The 14961-nt window shown below is 38.7% G+C and overlaps 1 protein-coding gene across 1 annotated transcript in view; it reads left to right on the top strand.

Annotated features, from left to right (window-relative positions):
• The window catches only part of LOC137634454 (U3 small nucleolar RNA-associated protein 6 homolog), a 117698-nt gene extending 104191 nt beyond the window's left edge, over positions 1-13507 (top strand). The window contains exons 13-18 of the mRNA XM_068366854.1: positions 138-342; positions 2446-2599; positions 5615-5789; positions 8418-8561; positions 8674-8804; positions 13350-13507. Of these exons, the coding sequence (XP_068222955.1) occupies positions 138-342; positions 2446-2599; positions 5615-5789; positions 8418-8561; positions 8674-8804; positions 13350-13470 (930 nt within the window). The 3' untranslated portion in view covers positions 13471-13507. The remainder of the gene's footprint in view (positions 1-137; positions 343-2445; positions 2600-5614; positions 5790-8417; positions 8562-8673; positions 8805-13349) is intronic.
• The last annotated feature ends 1454 nt before the right edge of the window (positions 13508-14961 follow it).

The following is a 14961-nucleotide window of genomic DNA, read 5'->3' as shown; positions in this document are numbered from 1 at the left end:
TATTTATACAGAAACTGTTTGTGTACGTAAGACATAATTTTATTGGCTTCAAAAAAAATTTTCTTAGGCATTCTCGCATTAGATATATCTTCTCACATTTTGAAATTTAGTTATTCAAAGTAATCTTTCATCCAAAGAAATCATCAGAGAAAAACGTTGCTGATGAGAATGAGGAATCCGAGACTGTTTGGGTGACAGAGGAGCAAACTGAAGAACCTGAAGAATGCAAAGACGCTAATGTTTGCTTATTCCCAGATGGGTATATGTTAACATATACATATGATCAGGAGCGCAAGACTTTCTTCAAAGTTCTTCATGATATGAAGACATTGTTTAAAACAGGTAAGAGCAACTGATTCCAGATTTCTTTCAGCTGCTGTATTTAGCATTTAAAAAGTTATGTTGCGAAGTAGGAAAATATCAGTAAATTTTTTATAAAGTAAGAAAATTTAAAAGATTTTGTTACTCGGGAAGAATTTCAATAATTAAAAGTGTGTAAGGAAATTGTATGTAGATTTTTGTGGAATTGCTCTCAGATGTTAATTAGATGTAGCCCAAGGGTTGACTTATCTGCTGTGAAATGGCAATTAGTTGCATATTCCTAAAAGTCAAAACAAATATCCTTTGCTCAACTGGGCTAGCTTAATCTTGTTAACACTCTATACCTCATTCTTTCATGCTTCCTTGTACAGTAGGATGAAACGATTGCGGTGAGAGCTGAGAGACCAAGTGAATTCCTAGCTATTTATGTCCTTGTAGGATTCAACTGGGAATGGACACTGATTTCACTTCTGCCAAGTTTCAGAGCAAAAGAATGATTTCAAATTGAAAAGATTTACCTTAATCTTATCTCATTCCTCTTAAAAGTTTTGAGTGATGGCAGTGATGAGAAATCTCTTTGTCCAGATAGAGGTGTTTGAAATTTAATTTAAAGAAATCTAAACACATGAGGGACGAGTTAAAATAATGTTTTGTACCATACGTTAAACAAATGAGGGGACCAGTTAAAATACTTTGTGCCATACGTCAACTTACAAGGCCTCTTTCAAAAAGTGCTTCAGTTGGACAAAGCTTATCTACAAAAATATCCAAGTAAAAACTTGATACTTTAGGGTATTAAATACTACTTTGAGTTTTACATGGAATTTATCTTTGGAGAATGTATAAATGTAGCACAGCGGTGTTGCACTTAAATACAAGTAAAGTTTTATTTTGATAAATGGGACCAGGACTCATCAGTGGCAGCATGGATACTGTATTTTCACAGTGAATACATTTAGGGTTGAATAATTATAAACAGTTTTTATTTCTTGAGTAAATTGAACAGTTTAATTAGTTGAATGTGTAACAGCAAATTGATTACAAATTTAAATTTGATAGTATAGACTATCATTATCATTATCATTACTATCCAAGCTACAACCCTAGTTGGAAAAGCAAGATGCTATAAGCCCAGGGGCTCCAATAGGGAAAAATAGCCCAGTGAGGAAAGGAAATAAGGAAATAAATAAATGAAGAGAACAAATTAACAATAAATCATTCTAAAAAAAGTAACAACGTCAAAACAGATATGTCATAATATACATAAACTATTAACAACGTCAAAAACAAATATGTCATATATAAACTATAAAAAGACTCGGGTCCGCCTGGTCAACAAAAAAGCATTTGCTCCAACTTTGAACAGGCTATTTATAAGTTACCACTGTTGCTTGTGATGTAAGATTATATTAATTACAATAAGATCTGTGTACTTTTAGTTACTTTCGAAAGTATTGGGATAAAGTTGCAACTTTTTATAAGGTAACTACACTGTTGCTGTACTGAGTACCACTGTCCTGTCAACCAGGACATTGTAGAATTAATCAAAGCAATTTCAGGGAAGTTTCATTGAAATACAGTATACCTGATTTTTTTAAAAAGAATTATTTTGATATTTACCGGAAGTTCATTAAGTTCCCACCCACTTTCCCACTCATAGTGGTTCTAACTTCTCCCAATATTGTACCTATAACACAGTTGAATGTTAAACCAGAATAGTAGAGGTGGCTAGGAGAACACAGTGTTTACAACAACAGACTATCCCTTACTGCATCTTTCGGTGAAAATGCGGGTGGATAGTACATGACACATCTTTATAAAGTTTTACTATCATTTTTTTAATGTGACCATTGTTATGTATCGAAATATAAGGTAATTAATTTTGAAAGATTAGGTTTCTTCTCTTATGTTTTCTTGTGTTTCTACTTCACCACTTTCATCTATGAAATTAAATTAATTAATTAAATGATTGAATTAATTAATTAGCATCACATCAGGTGTCACAGAAATGTCTCCACAATAGGAGCCTTAGCTTAACAAAATCCTGTTTTTTTATTATCCTTATGATCTCTTCAAAAATTGTAATACAATAGTTAATTTTATTTATTTTTTCTGTATTTTAAGGTTATAAGATAAAGAAAATTGCCAGTGATTGGGAGGATGTCATGGAAGAGCTTGTTGGCATGCCAGTGCCTTTATCAATAAAGAAAGTGAATTTGAAGAATTCTCCGTCTGTAGATTTCTCTGATGCGACAAATAACCAGAATAAGAAAAAGACGTAAGCATAATTTTGTTTATACTTGAATAAATTCAGCTTTATATTAAGGGAGTCTATCACTAACTGAATTATAGTAGTTTTGGTACCACTATGCTTTACTGTACTGTACCATTTTGATAAATATTAAGAAGCCCCCCAAAAAGAATACAGTAAAATGAACATAGCATGCATGAAAGCATTTTTGTATTTACCTATCACTGTCAGTATGATCTTCCTCTGGTGGGAAGAATACCAGTACTACCTAGTAAAAGTGTGGTAGGATAGAAGAAGGAACTCCCTGCTAGCAGAACTCTTGCTTTGTAAATATTTTCATATTTTTTTTTTTACTATTCATTCTAGAATTAGAATAAAAAACTTTATCTTTCCAATTACTATTCCCTTGAATTAGTGTACAGTACTATTCCTTCAAAGGAATTAAAAGGTTCAACCATAAGAAAGAGTATGAAAAACCCTTTTTGCTAACCTGCCAGGGTTAAGCTTAACTCTCCCCAGTAGCCTCAAATTTTTATATAAATAATTCAGTTTTTTAAAATTGCATGCTTCCACTAGACAGTTGTTTCTGTCACGTTTTCTCCTACCTCTTGAATAAATGTCCTGGTTTGTGATCAGTTTATTTTGTTCACTGTTTAGGAATATCGTATGAATGTGTTTAACTAATTTTTTTTGTATGGAAAATGTGAGATGAACAACTGTTATAAGGATGACTGACTTGGGTTGGTTTACCATAGGGTTACCACTTAGGGAGGTTTGTTGAGTTTCTTTACATTGGATACTGTTTGTTTCTAAGTGTCATACAAAAACTGGAGATGGTCTTAAAATCCCAGTATTAATGAGTATAAATGAGCGATAAGCAAGAGACCGTGTATTCTTTGTGAGCCAACAAAACGGATGCACATCTTGGCAGCGTTTCATGCTGTAGAGTTGTCAGCAAGGTACATTCAGGCAAGAGGAATGTACTGTACAAGCAGGCACATTCAATCACCTGGAACAGATTGTAGGAAAGCATAAAGGCTTCTTGCCTTGTGGGGCTTCCCGGTGATTGACCTGTTTGCCACTTGGCTGAACAGGAAGCTCGCCATGTTCTGCTCTCCTGTTCTGTACTATATGCAGTGTTAGAAGATGCCTTTCTACACCTATCAGATCACCTGGACATATACACCTTTCCACTATTCAGCCTGATCTGGCCAGTAATCAAGACTCTCAGGATGACTCAGATGGCCTCATACAGTGGTATCCCAATCTGATTACTCTTCTGTTCAAGGTCCTGAGACAACTACCCCAGTGTCCCATACTTCTCTGCCAGCCCCACAGGCAGAGGTACCACTAAACGGTGGAGTCCTTGACTCTTTAACGAGTGGAGAGTATTCAGCTTCTCCTCCGAGTGAAACCCTTTTTGCGAGTTACTGCACAGGAGATATGTGGGTATCTCTGGTGGTCCTCTACAGCTGTCTACCAGGCTAAGTGGGCCATCTTCTGTGATTGGTGTTATATAAGGGATATTTTTCCGGTCGAAGAAACTCTAACATAGGTCGCGGATTTCCTTGTCTTCCTGTCAAATCCTACTGCTTGGCCTTGAGCATGGTCTATCAAATCCTAACGTTCGGCCTTGAGCATGGTCTATCAAATCCTACCGTTCAGCCTTGAGCATGGTCTATCAACTGTATGGTATTGACATTTCCACTTTGTCAGAGTTGTTTATGCACTTGAGGAGCTTCAAGCAGTCTTACCCAACCTAGGATCTCGGGCAACCGGAATTGGACTTGATCTTGGTCCTCAAGACTTTTACTTGTACCCCGTTTGAGTTTTTGAGAAGGTTGCACAGTCTCTCTTATGTAGTCACCCATGCTTAGGGGCAGAAGGAGGTTTTCTTCAGTTTTGTGCCTGACTTTGTGGTCAAGACCCAGGAACTCAGGTTCGAGTCCTTCTTCATCCACTCCCATGAATGTCAGGCATGGATAGAGATAACAAATTTTATTATTGAAATTCCTTTTTTAAACAAAGGAATTTTCACAATTTTTTTAATTCAAAAAGTGTTTTACATGCAATGGAAGTTTTTGGGTTAATAGTTTTCTGGGTGGTTTTCAATAATAAATTTTAGAGGAATTAAAATAGCAAATGATGATCAAGCAGATTGTTTAGTAGTGGTTTTTGAAACTTGTCTATAGAAATACTAGCACATAAATCTCGAGTAAGCATGAAAATAATTAATTCTATTGTAGAGATTATGTAATTGGTATGTAGAACTTAGGCTTCTTTTATACTTTCTTGATTGTGTTAGGTTATGAATTATGTAACATAAGACTAGTTAGATAAAAAAGAATACTGTATATATATATTTTTAATGCTGTTACTGTAGTTTTGAGATATTGAATGAACCCCTATATACCTTGTACTAAACTGTCTTCGGCCATTTTTCTCCCATATATTTTAAAGTTTGTGATATTACTTTGTTATCAAGAAATATACCCAAATTTTTGTTCATAATGCCTACTACATTTATACAGTATGCTATATGTTTCAGTCTAAACTTGGGTTTTATTTCTTGTATTAAACAGGGAACTGATTGCACACATATGAGAAAAAACATTATCAAGCGTTCACTAACATTTGCAACAGGCCTGGATTTAACTATGGAAACTCACTTTGTAGAAAAGAGCTGCTGAATTAATGTAGTGTTGAATGAAACTAAATGTCATGAATGTCCTAAAATTGAATAAATGGATTTTATTCAATAGTTAGTATTAAAAGATATTTTTAAATTGACAGTAGATAGTGATTTTGTTTTTATTACTGGTAAAAAAGAGGACTACAGTAAAACTCTTTCAAACATAGGTTTTTTAAGTAGGCTTGATTTTTGTATTAATTGAAATTGAAACTTTAATGTATTATCCTGACCAACCTAATGCCCAAGTAATAATGTAGTATAGGGCCATTGATTTCATACACTTGAAAGGTGAAACAAATTATATTGATTTTTAATGATTTTCAGCATCAATAACTGCAATTCTATTCTAGGTATCAGCTCTCAGATCAGCTGGACCCTGGAAAGGAAAAAGTTGCTGTGAAATCAGCTCAGGGGGAATTGGATACAATTTTGAAGAAGTCATCAACCTTAAAACCAGAGTTCATGCAGAAAACAGAGTTAGCTCCTTACTTTGTTTCGAATCGGAAGGCCAGGGCAATGCGCAGGGTTGGTATTGTCGATATTTTTGGTTTAAATAAAAAACTTCATAATGCTAACTTGCCTTACTACAATCAACTCTTGTTATACCCGTGTTAATTGTTCGCGAATGTCTTATGTGAAAATGCTAAATTTGACATCATATTTCTTACATACATACATACATATACCAAGGCACTTACCCCAATTTTTGGGGGTAGCCAACATCAACAAATGAAACAAAACAAAAAGGGGACCTCTACTCTCTACGTTCCTCCCAGTCTGACAAGGGACTCAACCGAGTTCAGCTAGTACTGCTAGGGTGCCCCAGCCCACCCTCCCCTGTTATTCACCACAGATGAAGCTTCATAATGCTGAATCCCCTACTGCTGCTACCTCAGCGGTCATCTAAGGCACCGGAGGAAGCAGCAGGGCCTACCGGAACTGCGTCACAATCGCTCGCCTTTCATTCCTATTTCTTGCATGCTCTCTTGCCTCTCTCACATCTATCCTCCTATCACCCAGAGCTTTCTTCACTCCATCCATCCACCCAAACCTTGGCCTTCCTCTTGTACTTCTCCCATCAACTCTTGCATTCATCACCTTCTTTAACAGACAGACATTTTCCATTCTCTCAACATGGCCAAACCACCTCAACACATTCATATCCACTCTAGCTGCTAACTCATTTCTTACACCCGTTCTCACCCTCACCACTTCGTTCCTAACCCTATCTACTCGAGATACACCAGCCATACTCCTTAGACACTTCATCTCAAACACATTCAATTTCTGTCTCTCCATCACTTTCATTCCCCACAACTCCGATCCATACATCACAGTTGGTACAATCACTTTCTCATACAGAACTCTCTTTACATTCATGCCCAGCCCTCTATTTTTTACTACTCCCTTAACTGCCCCCAACACTTTGCATCCTTCATTCACTCTCTGACGTATATCTGCTTCCACTCCACCATATGCTGTGGTCACTTTCAGATCAGCTGATGACAAAATCAAAATGAAAATAATTGTTAAAATACACTGTAAATTGGTAATAGAAAAATACAAAAGTGATTAAATGAAGCTCAGTTCGATTGTATTTTGTTTGGATGGCTGGGGCTCCATTCTCTAACAAGGCAGACCATTACTGTAATATATTTCATCTTTTTCTCTGATAAGGTAAATGTTGGGTTTAGTGGCTCACTTGCTTGAACAAGCCTCTCTATCTCATACACATTTGAGTCCATATGTAGTAGGTAGTTGTTCGGAAAAGCAGTGTAGTAAAACTTTTTATACAGATTATTAAAAAGATTATTTTGAATTAATATTTAGGATAAACTATTCAATACTGTAAAGTAAACTAAACTATTAGGGATATAGTTAATTTGGCTAAGTTTTATAACTATCCCAAATGCAGGGAAAGGTTGGTATTTCAAGTTCCTGTTCAGTGAATAAGCCTTTTACCTTAATAGACAGATTATTACCAATCTAGTCCCAATTTACAGTCTGTTTATTGCATGATACCCATCAACATGTACCTTAAAGTTTATTTTAACAAAGAACTTAATGATTTTCTGTAATCCTCTTGGCAGATGTATTAAAAGATATGTATGATTAATTCGAAAATTTAAACTTCAAATAATGATAAATCTTTTTAACGATTGCCTTTATTTGCCAGTTACCTTAAGTAGGTTAGGTCTAAGTAATTCATTATAGATACTGTTATATCCTTTGATAATCCCAAGTAAGTCAATTAATCAATGGTGGTAGGGCAGACCTGATCAGTGTCTTTAAATATGCATCATCACCCAACCATATCCAAAACCAAAGGAGTACAAGGTCATTCTCCCAGTTCCATATAGAGGAGGTTATGCTTATGTGGGCAGGATGTATCAACCTTTGTGGGTCTTGGGATAATGGCAATGAATAGGTATTTAACTCAACAGTGGGTAGTGGCTGAGGCATAATTATTTTACAATTTCGGGTGTGTTGTATATAGAGGGATACAGTAGTCTAATTGATAAAGAAGTTCTCACTTTATTGGCCAAACTCGAGCCAGTATGTGGCTTTGGAGTTGTTAACAAGTCTATACACTGGGACATAGGAATTGCTTTTGGGTGATCATGTACTACAATCTCAGAGTGTATCTTGTGGTGAACAAACAGTCTTTAGTGTGTGGAGCACAGGATACCTCTGTGGGAAGTACTGTATGTGGCATGATCAGATGAAAACATTTTACCATAAACAAAAACTTCAGCTAAGCAGAAAGAATTTTATCATGTTTCATATCTGTCACTCATATTAGTTTAATTTTAGGAGTGGTGGTGAAACGCATCAATTATCATTAAGAAATATTTTTCATTTTGTGAGATGCAGATTTACTCTCAAACTTACTGTACTGTATAGACTTGTTTTTGAATTCGGGTATTGTCAACTTGAATGTAACTAAGGTTCCCACTGTCAGGAGGTAAAAACAAAAAAATTGTTATAAACACTAGTCTACATTGAACTTGATAGATAATTCCAATATTACTCTCTTGGCAGGATTTGTTTGATGTAGAGTTTTAATTTTTAATGCTTACTATGCATGGGGTATTAGCTTGCAGACTTTTTATAGAGCATGGTATTAAAAAAATTATTATTGTGTCTTTACAGAAGGAACGAAAGAAGAACAAAGGTAAAGGCTGGTCTGATATGAAAGCTCCTGAGATGACTGAAGAACTTAAACAAGACTTGGAAATCCTTCAGATGCGACCAGTATTGGATCCAAAGAGACCTTTCAAGAACAAAGATTTGAAGGTTTGTATTTAGTTTTACTGCAATATGCAATGTATCTGGGTTATTCTCTGTTAATAGTCTTGATTTTTTTAATTGTTGCTCCGATTTTCATAATTTCTATGCTCTTCGACAGGTTTTGCCGAAGTACTTCCAGATGGGAAAAATTCAAGATTCCCCTGCTGAATTTTATTCATCACGGATTCCCAAAAAGAACCGAAAGCGTACTATGGCAGAAGAAATTTTGAATGATGAGGAAGCACTTAGGTAAGAAAATTTACTTCTGCTAAGAATTCTGTGCAGTAGGGTTTGGGATTTGTTAGAGAGACCATCTAGTACATTAATGTCAGGAATATATTTCTTTTTTTGTTGTTAAATGTAAAGTAGGAATCATCCCTTGTTTTACAGACTACACAAATAATGTATTTTTTATCTTTTTGAGATTCAGTATATCGGTCTGCCCTCTTCTGTTATCAGGCCTTGGCTGAATGGACACAAAAAAGATTATTGTGAATGAACTGTATGAAAAACAAAAGTAGTATGCCTGTTCAAAAATGGTAGATTATGTGAATCAGGTCAAATGAAGAACAATAAAGCCAAAACTCGGCAGCATAGAGAAAGAAAAAACCGTTTCTATATTGCTAATATCCTGAGAATAAACATGTGAAATAGTCACCGGACATTCCTTGTGCTTCAAAGGAATGTGTTCCCCTGCCTCAGCGATTATCCCCTATATCGACTGAAGCTCCTGCTAGAGTCCCCCCCAAGGGATATTCTCATCCTAGACCTCTATGGGAACCCCAGGGCTTGCCCAGAGGTTCAGAACTTCCTCCATGGGTGAGTAGTTTTCTCACCACCCTGCTGAAGTCTCTGAATGTGGCTCCTCCACTGCCACACCCTCCAATTGCTCCAGTCAAGGCAACCCCAAGGATTCCTTTGGAACCCTCATCGAGTTTGTCCGTTGGGAGCCAAGACCCTAGAAGGAGATCTACGTCAGACAAGGCCAGCAGATCACCTACACCTCAATTGCGTGCAGAAGGTCCTCGAGCTTCTACCCTTTACTCCAGTGAAGGTAAGGGAGGTCATAACCAAGAGACGGAAAAGGAAGATGAAAGGCGTAACTCCACCTCATGCCGTTATCATCCACCCTAGGACGAGTAGAGACTTAGGTTCGGCCAGGGAAACAACCTTCCATCCCTTCAATCCTCAAGAGATTGAGGTAGTGCCTTTGGACTAGCATCTGATTTCCTTACTTCCTCCAGAGAAGGAGCCTTCAGCTTCTACTGCTAAAGCTTTGTCAGGTGCCCCGATAACCTTGCAAGTTCCCCCTCCAAAGACCGCGGAGGAACATCTGGCACGTAGGGAATCAAAGGACTCCAAGACGAAACCCAAGAACGTTGCGGCAGGGGAGCTCGTATGGCTGAGGCACAGAGAAGGTCCTTTGTGACGGGCCCCTCTATTGATGCAGTTGACAACCCTAAACTACCCCAGACTCTGGATGTGAGCCTGGAGGGGGACGACCCCTTGGATTCCTATGACGAGAATCTTCTAAAGGCGACCAGTCTGAACTATCACTCTGAACAAGAGAAACGGGAGTCAGAACACACCTTTTGGCAGGTCCTCGCTTGCATGAGGCCCATCAATAGGCTGTCTACTCCTGGTTCCACCATCCAGAAGGGGAAGGATATGGTGATCGATGAAATATTCGAGACCCAGAAGCCTTCCAGGTCCAATGCCGCTTTGCCCTGGTCTACTGGTTTAACAGCTGCCGAAAGGAAATCCATCCCTCAGATAGCTGGAACTTCCAGATCCTTGAGGGCAGGTTCCTCCTCTTGATCCCTTCCACTTCCTTTCGTTTTATAAAAGAAGTACAGTATTACGAGATCGAAGAGGAATCTCATTCCACCATGTCCCTCGACCTCTCAGTAGAGTCTCTAATGAAGGGCCTCCTGACTCAAACCCTTTCCTCTCTGAGGGCCTCCCTCTTGGCAGTTGAGCTCCTGAACATAGAGAGAGGCGGAAAGTATGCCATGCAGGTTGCTTCATGGCTAGATGTATGGTTAAGATCCTTGGGCTTCATGGTCCACTCCCACGATTTTTCGAAGGAAATGGGTAGGAAGACTTTGGAGTCTTTCCTGTCGTCGGGTGCCCGAACTTTTGAGTTTTTGTTGCACTATGTTGTCAGCCTGTGGATGAATGCCATACTCAAGAGAAAGGATACCGTCATCAGGAAATTCCACAAGCAGGTGTCGAAGGTGGAAGTCTCTCGGTTGAGGAACTCCACCCTGGAGGGTTCTTCTCTTTTCATTCCAGAAGAGATAGAGAAGGCTGCTGAGCGATGGAGGAAATCATCGAACGATTCTCTCCTCCATAGAGTCATGACATCGAGGCCCTATGGTAGACCTTCCCAGTCATCTCGGACTCGGCAAGCTCCTTCCTCTTCTCACTCGTTAACTTCTAGGTCCTCCAGACTCTAACCGGCCCTTTCCATCCAAAGGCCAGAAAGGGACCAAGTCCTTCAGAGGAAAGAAGGGAGGTGGCCGAGGTGGTCACTCCCATTAGGAATGGCATTCCTCCTCACCTAAAATCTGTGGGAGGATACCTACAGCGCCGCTGGCAGAGGTGGCAGCTTCACGGGGCAGAACTCTGGATGGTTGAAGTGATTGCCCTAGGGTATCGCGTCCCGTTCATTCAATCTCTCCCTCCTCTGACTTGGGATTCAGTGCATATGAGCTTCTATGCGAAAGGATCGGCAAAGGAGCTGGCTCACAGGGCCGAAGTCCAGACCATGCTGCAGAAAGGCGCTCTCCATGAGGTTACGGACGGGTCTCCAGGCTTCTACAGTTGAATTTTTGTGGTGAAAAAGGCAACTGGAGGTTGGAGACCAGTCATCAATCTCTCTCCTCTGAACAAGTTTGTGTAACAGACTCAGTTCAGAATGGAGGTGGCAGACACGGTCCAAGGGACTTTAGTGCACATTGGATCTGAAGGATGCTTACTTCCAGATCCCAATCCCTCCGTCTTCAAGGAAGTATCTAAGATTTATACACGAGAAAAAGACATACCAGTTCAAGGTTCTTTGCTTCGGTCTCACGACAGCTCATCCAAGTATTCACCAGAGTGTTTGCCCTAGTGTCATCTTAGGCTCACAGGAACGACCTCCGTCTTCTCAGATAGCTGATCCAAGCAGACTTGGAGACAACCCTTCTTCGTCACCGAGACATGCTTTTCGAGTTTTGTCAGGATCTGGGAATCCTGATAAATCACGAGAAGTCATTATTGCAACCTTCTCAATGACTGGTATACCTCGGTATGATAATAGACACCATCAAAGAGAAAGTCTTCCCATCAGACGAAAGAGTACACAGATTGAAGGAAGTGGCTGCACCCTTACTCAGAAAAGAAGCTCTTCTGGCCTCTCGTTGGTTGAGCCTATTAGGCCATCTGACCTCTCTCATCCGTGTTGTTCCAAAAGGCCGCCTCAGGATAAGATCACTGTAATGGCAGCTGAAGTCCGTGTGGAACCAACACTCTGATCCAACGGACACCTGAGTTCCCATAACTCAGGATTAGGTGACGGATTTGAATTGGTGGATGGCAGACGGAAACCTTCGACAGGGCCAGAATCTTTTCGTTCCCCCTCCGGATTTGATGCTCTTCACAGATGCATCAAAAGAAGGGTCAAGGGCTCACCTGCTGCACCATACAATCTCCAGCCTTTGGTCAGAGTCCGAAAGGTACCAGCACATAAATCTTCTAGAGATGAGAGAAGCTTTTCTAGCTCTTCATCAGTTTCAACAGTTTCTGGCAGGTCACTCTGTGGTGTTGATAGAGCGACAATACCACAGTGGTGGCTTATATAAACAAACAGGGCGGTACCTTTTCGCAACCTCTATGCCATCTTGCAGTAAAGATCCTCAGATTGTCAGAAGATCATTCGGTGTTCTTATCAGCTCGCTTCATTCCCGACAAGAGGAATATGCTCGTGGACAATTTGAGCAGACCGACTCAGACAGTAGGCTCCGAATGGTCTTTGAATCGTAAGATAGCCAACAAAGTCCTGACTATGTGGGGTTCCCCGACTGTAGACCTGTTTGCAACATCTCTGAACAGAAAGTTTCCGCTCCAGTCCTGGACCCTCAGGCTCTATGGCAAGATGCATTTCAATAACGGTGGGACAACATTGATGTGTACACCTTTCCCATGTTTTGTCTGATGAGAAAATGACAAAATTTTGCAGCGTGCATCCAAAAACAAGCTCCTGCCGTTGACTTTGACGGGTGTTGTTATTAAATTTAGATTTACCTTTACAATACTTTATAATATATTTATTCGTTAACATTATTTATTGACAAAACCTATACTGTATCTGATGGAGAAATTTAGGTTAGTAAAAAAGTTTTGATTCACATTACTTGTAATTATTTGAAAACAATGATGGTATTCGGACAAAAATACATCCAACCAATCAGCTATTAGCAAACTTCTCTGAACTTAAAGGGCACCTTTAGCAAGTTTGTGCAAATCTGCCTTGCTAAAATAAATTGACTGTAGTAATACATACAAGAGGGTACAGTCTGGGAATATCTAAATGCAAATGATGGTCAGAATTATGAAAAATCATATGCAACATACAGAAAGAGTTAACTGAACGACATTGCCAGAGATCAATATCCAGATCAGGAATAAGAAATTTACTCTCAATTTTTTCATCTCATGCTTTTGAATTAACAAAACTGCTGTTATAGCTGTAGTAGGGGCTTATTATTATCCTTTTAAGAATTGTATGGTGAAAAAGGTCTTTCTTTTCAGCTATCAGAAGCGAAAATATACTGAAATAGTTACCAAAAAGCAGAGACTAGACCCAAGATGGAATGCTGATGGAGAAAAGAAGAAAAAGAAGAAGTCAAAGAAGGTACAAGAAGCCAATTGATATGTTATTACTATATTAATAAAAAAATTTAGTAGGCTTCTGTCATTTTTACTTTAGGTTATAGTAATCCTTGTATTTTCATATAAATAACCCATGAAAGTAATTACGTTTGCATATTGTACAGAAGCACAAGAGAAAAGGTTTTTGGTTGATTTTTGTAAAATCCTGTGAAATTTGTCTTTTTATGTGCAAATTCCATAACCAGTATTTAAAGCTATTAGACATTTTTACTTACCTCGGATCTAATATTTCCCTAAATAGCTCAGTTTTATCTGAAGTGGTCAGCCACTATTGTTCTTGCTTCAAGATTTTGTAACAAGGAGAATTGTCTTGGAGATTTTAGTCACCAATTCTCCAACAAAGTATCCCTTCAGTCAGTATGATTTATTTATAAACAAATGTAACCTCCATTTCCAGTTAGAGTGAATAGGCTATTACAATATGCAAACTTCACGATGAACCCTCATTAACCATCTCATTTTCCTCCATGTTGGATCATGAACAAGGTAAGAATATGATACATCTTTTTTATATATTAAAGAAATACAATTATACAAAAATCACCTTAAGCAATATCCAGGAACATATTCAAAGAAAATTACCTCATTATGCGACATATAGTATACTGATGGCTCTAACTCTTTAATATGTGCTGCAGTATCTTCAGACAAACAATCTATCTACTTGTTTCCTACTGATGCATCACCATTTGTTCCTATATGAAAACAAACCTTTGTCCATTAATGAGAGAGTGATTTCAGCGAAACTGAAATTCAGTTAAAATTTTGAACAAGTTGTTAGTTACTATTGAGTGGCTGGGAAGCCCACTCCCCTGTCAACACACTGAGTAGACACTTTAACATTCAGTCAGTGCTAATAAATCCTGGCTGTCTTTTGTTATTCAATTTTCTCTTTTAGTGATTGAGCTTAACTGGCCATGGAGAATCCAGGTAAAAGCATGTGAGCCTTCCCAGTTATCCATAGCCGCAAGTGCAGTAGGTTCGTGAGGAAGACTGAGGTTGATGCTCATTCTTTTTTGCCCATTTGCAAGGGCATGACTGTGTGCAGTCATACCCTTGTGAATAGTGTAGGGATTGGCCATCTTTGCAGTGGTCAGAATACAGCTGGAGGGGGAAGAATGCTAAGCAGATTCTTTGCCTTCGGTGTCTTCCTAGGAATCAAAGAAGTTCACCGACTCACTTCTTGCCCTCTGGTACTCAAGCTTTTGCTCCTTCTCTATCTTCCTCAGACAGTAACCCAAAGAAGGGTGATGACTCTGACATGCCCTTGGGACAAGCTGCAGGTAAGGCGTACTTATCTCCTTCCCCAAGTATAGTAGTGTTCAAGATGTACATTATAAGCAAAGTGAACTAAAGGGATTGATGTGGTATATCTTGGCAGATGAAGAAAGTGGAATCTGTATGTCATAGTATGAACATTGAGCTTTAAAGATATGCAACCTATTAATCATACAGACCCAACATTTGTGGT

The sequence above is a fragment of the Palaemon carinicauda genome, chromosome 44 (assembly GCF_036898095.1).
Source record: "Palaemon carinicauda isolate YSFRI2023 chromosome 44, ASM3689809v2, whole genome shotgun sequence".
Taxonomy (NCBI): domain Eukaryota; kingdom Metazoa; phylum Arthropoda; class Malacostraca; order Decapoda; family Palaemonidae; genus Palaemon; species Palaemon carinicauda.
This window is presented reverse-complemented; position numbering and strand designations above follow the sequence as displayed.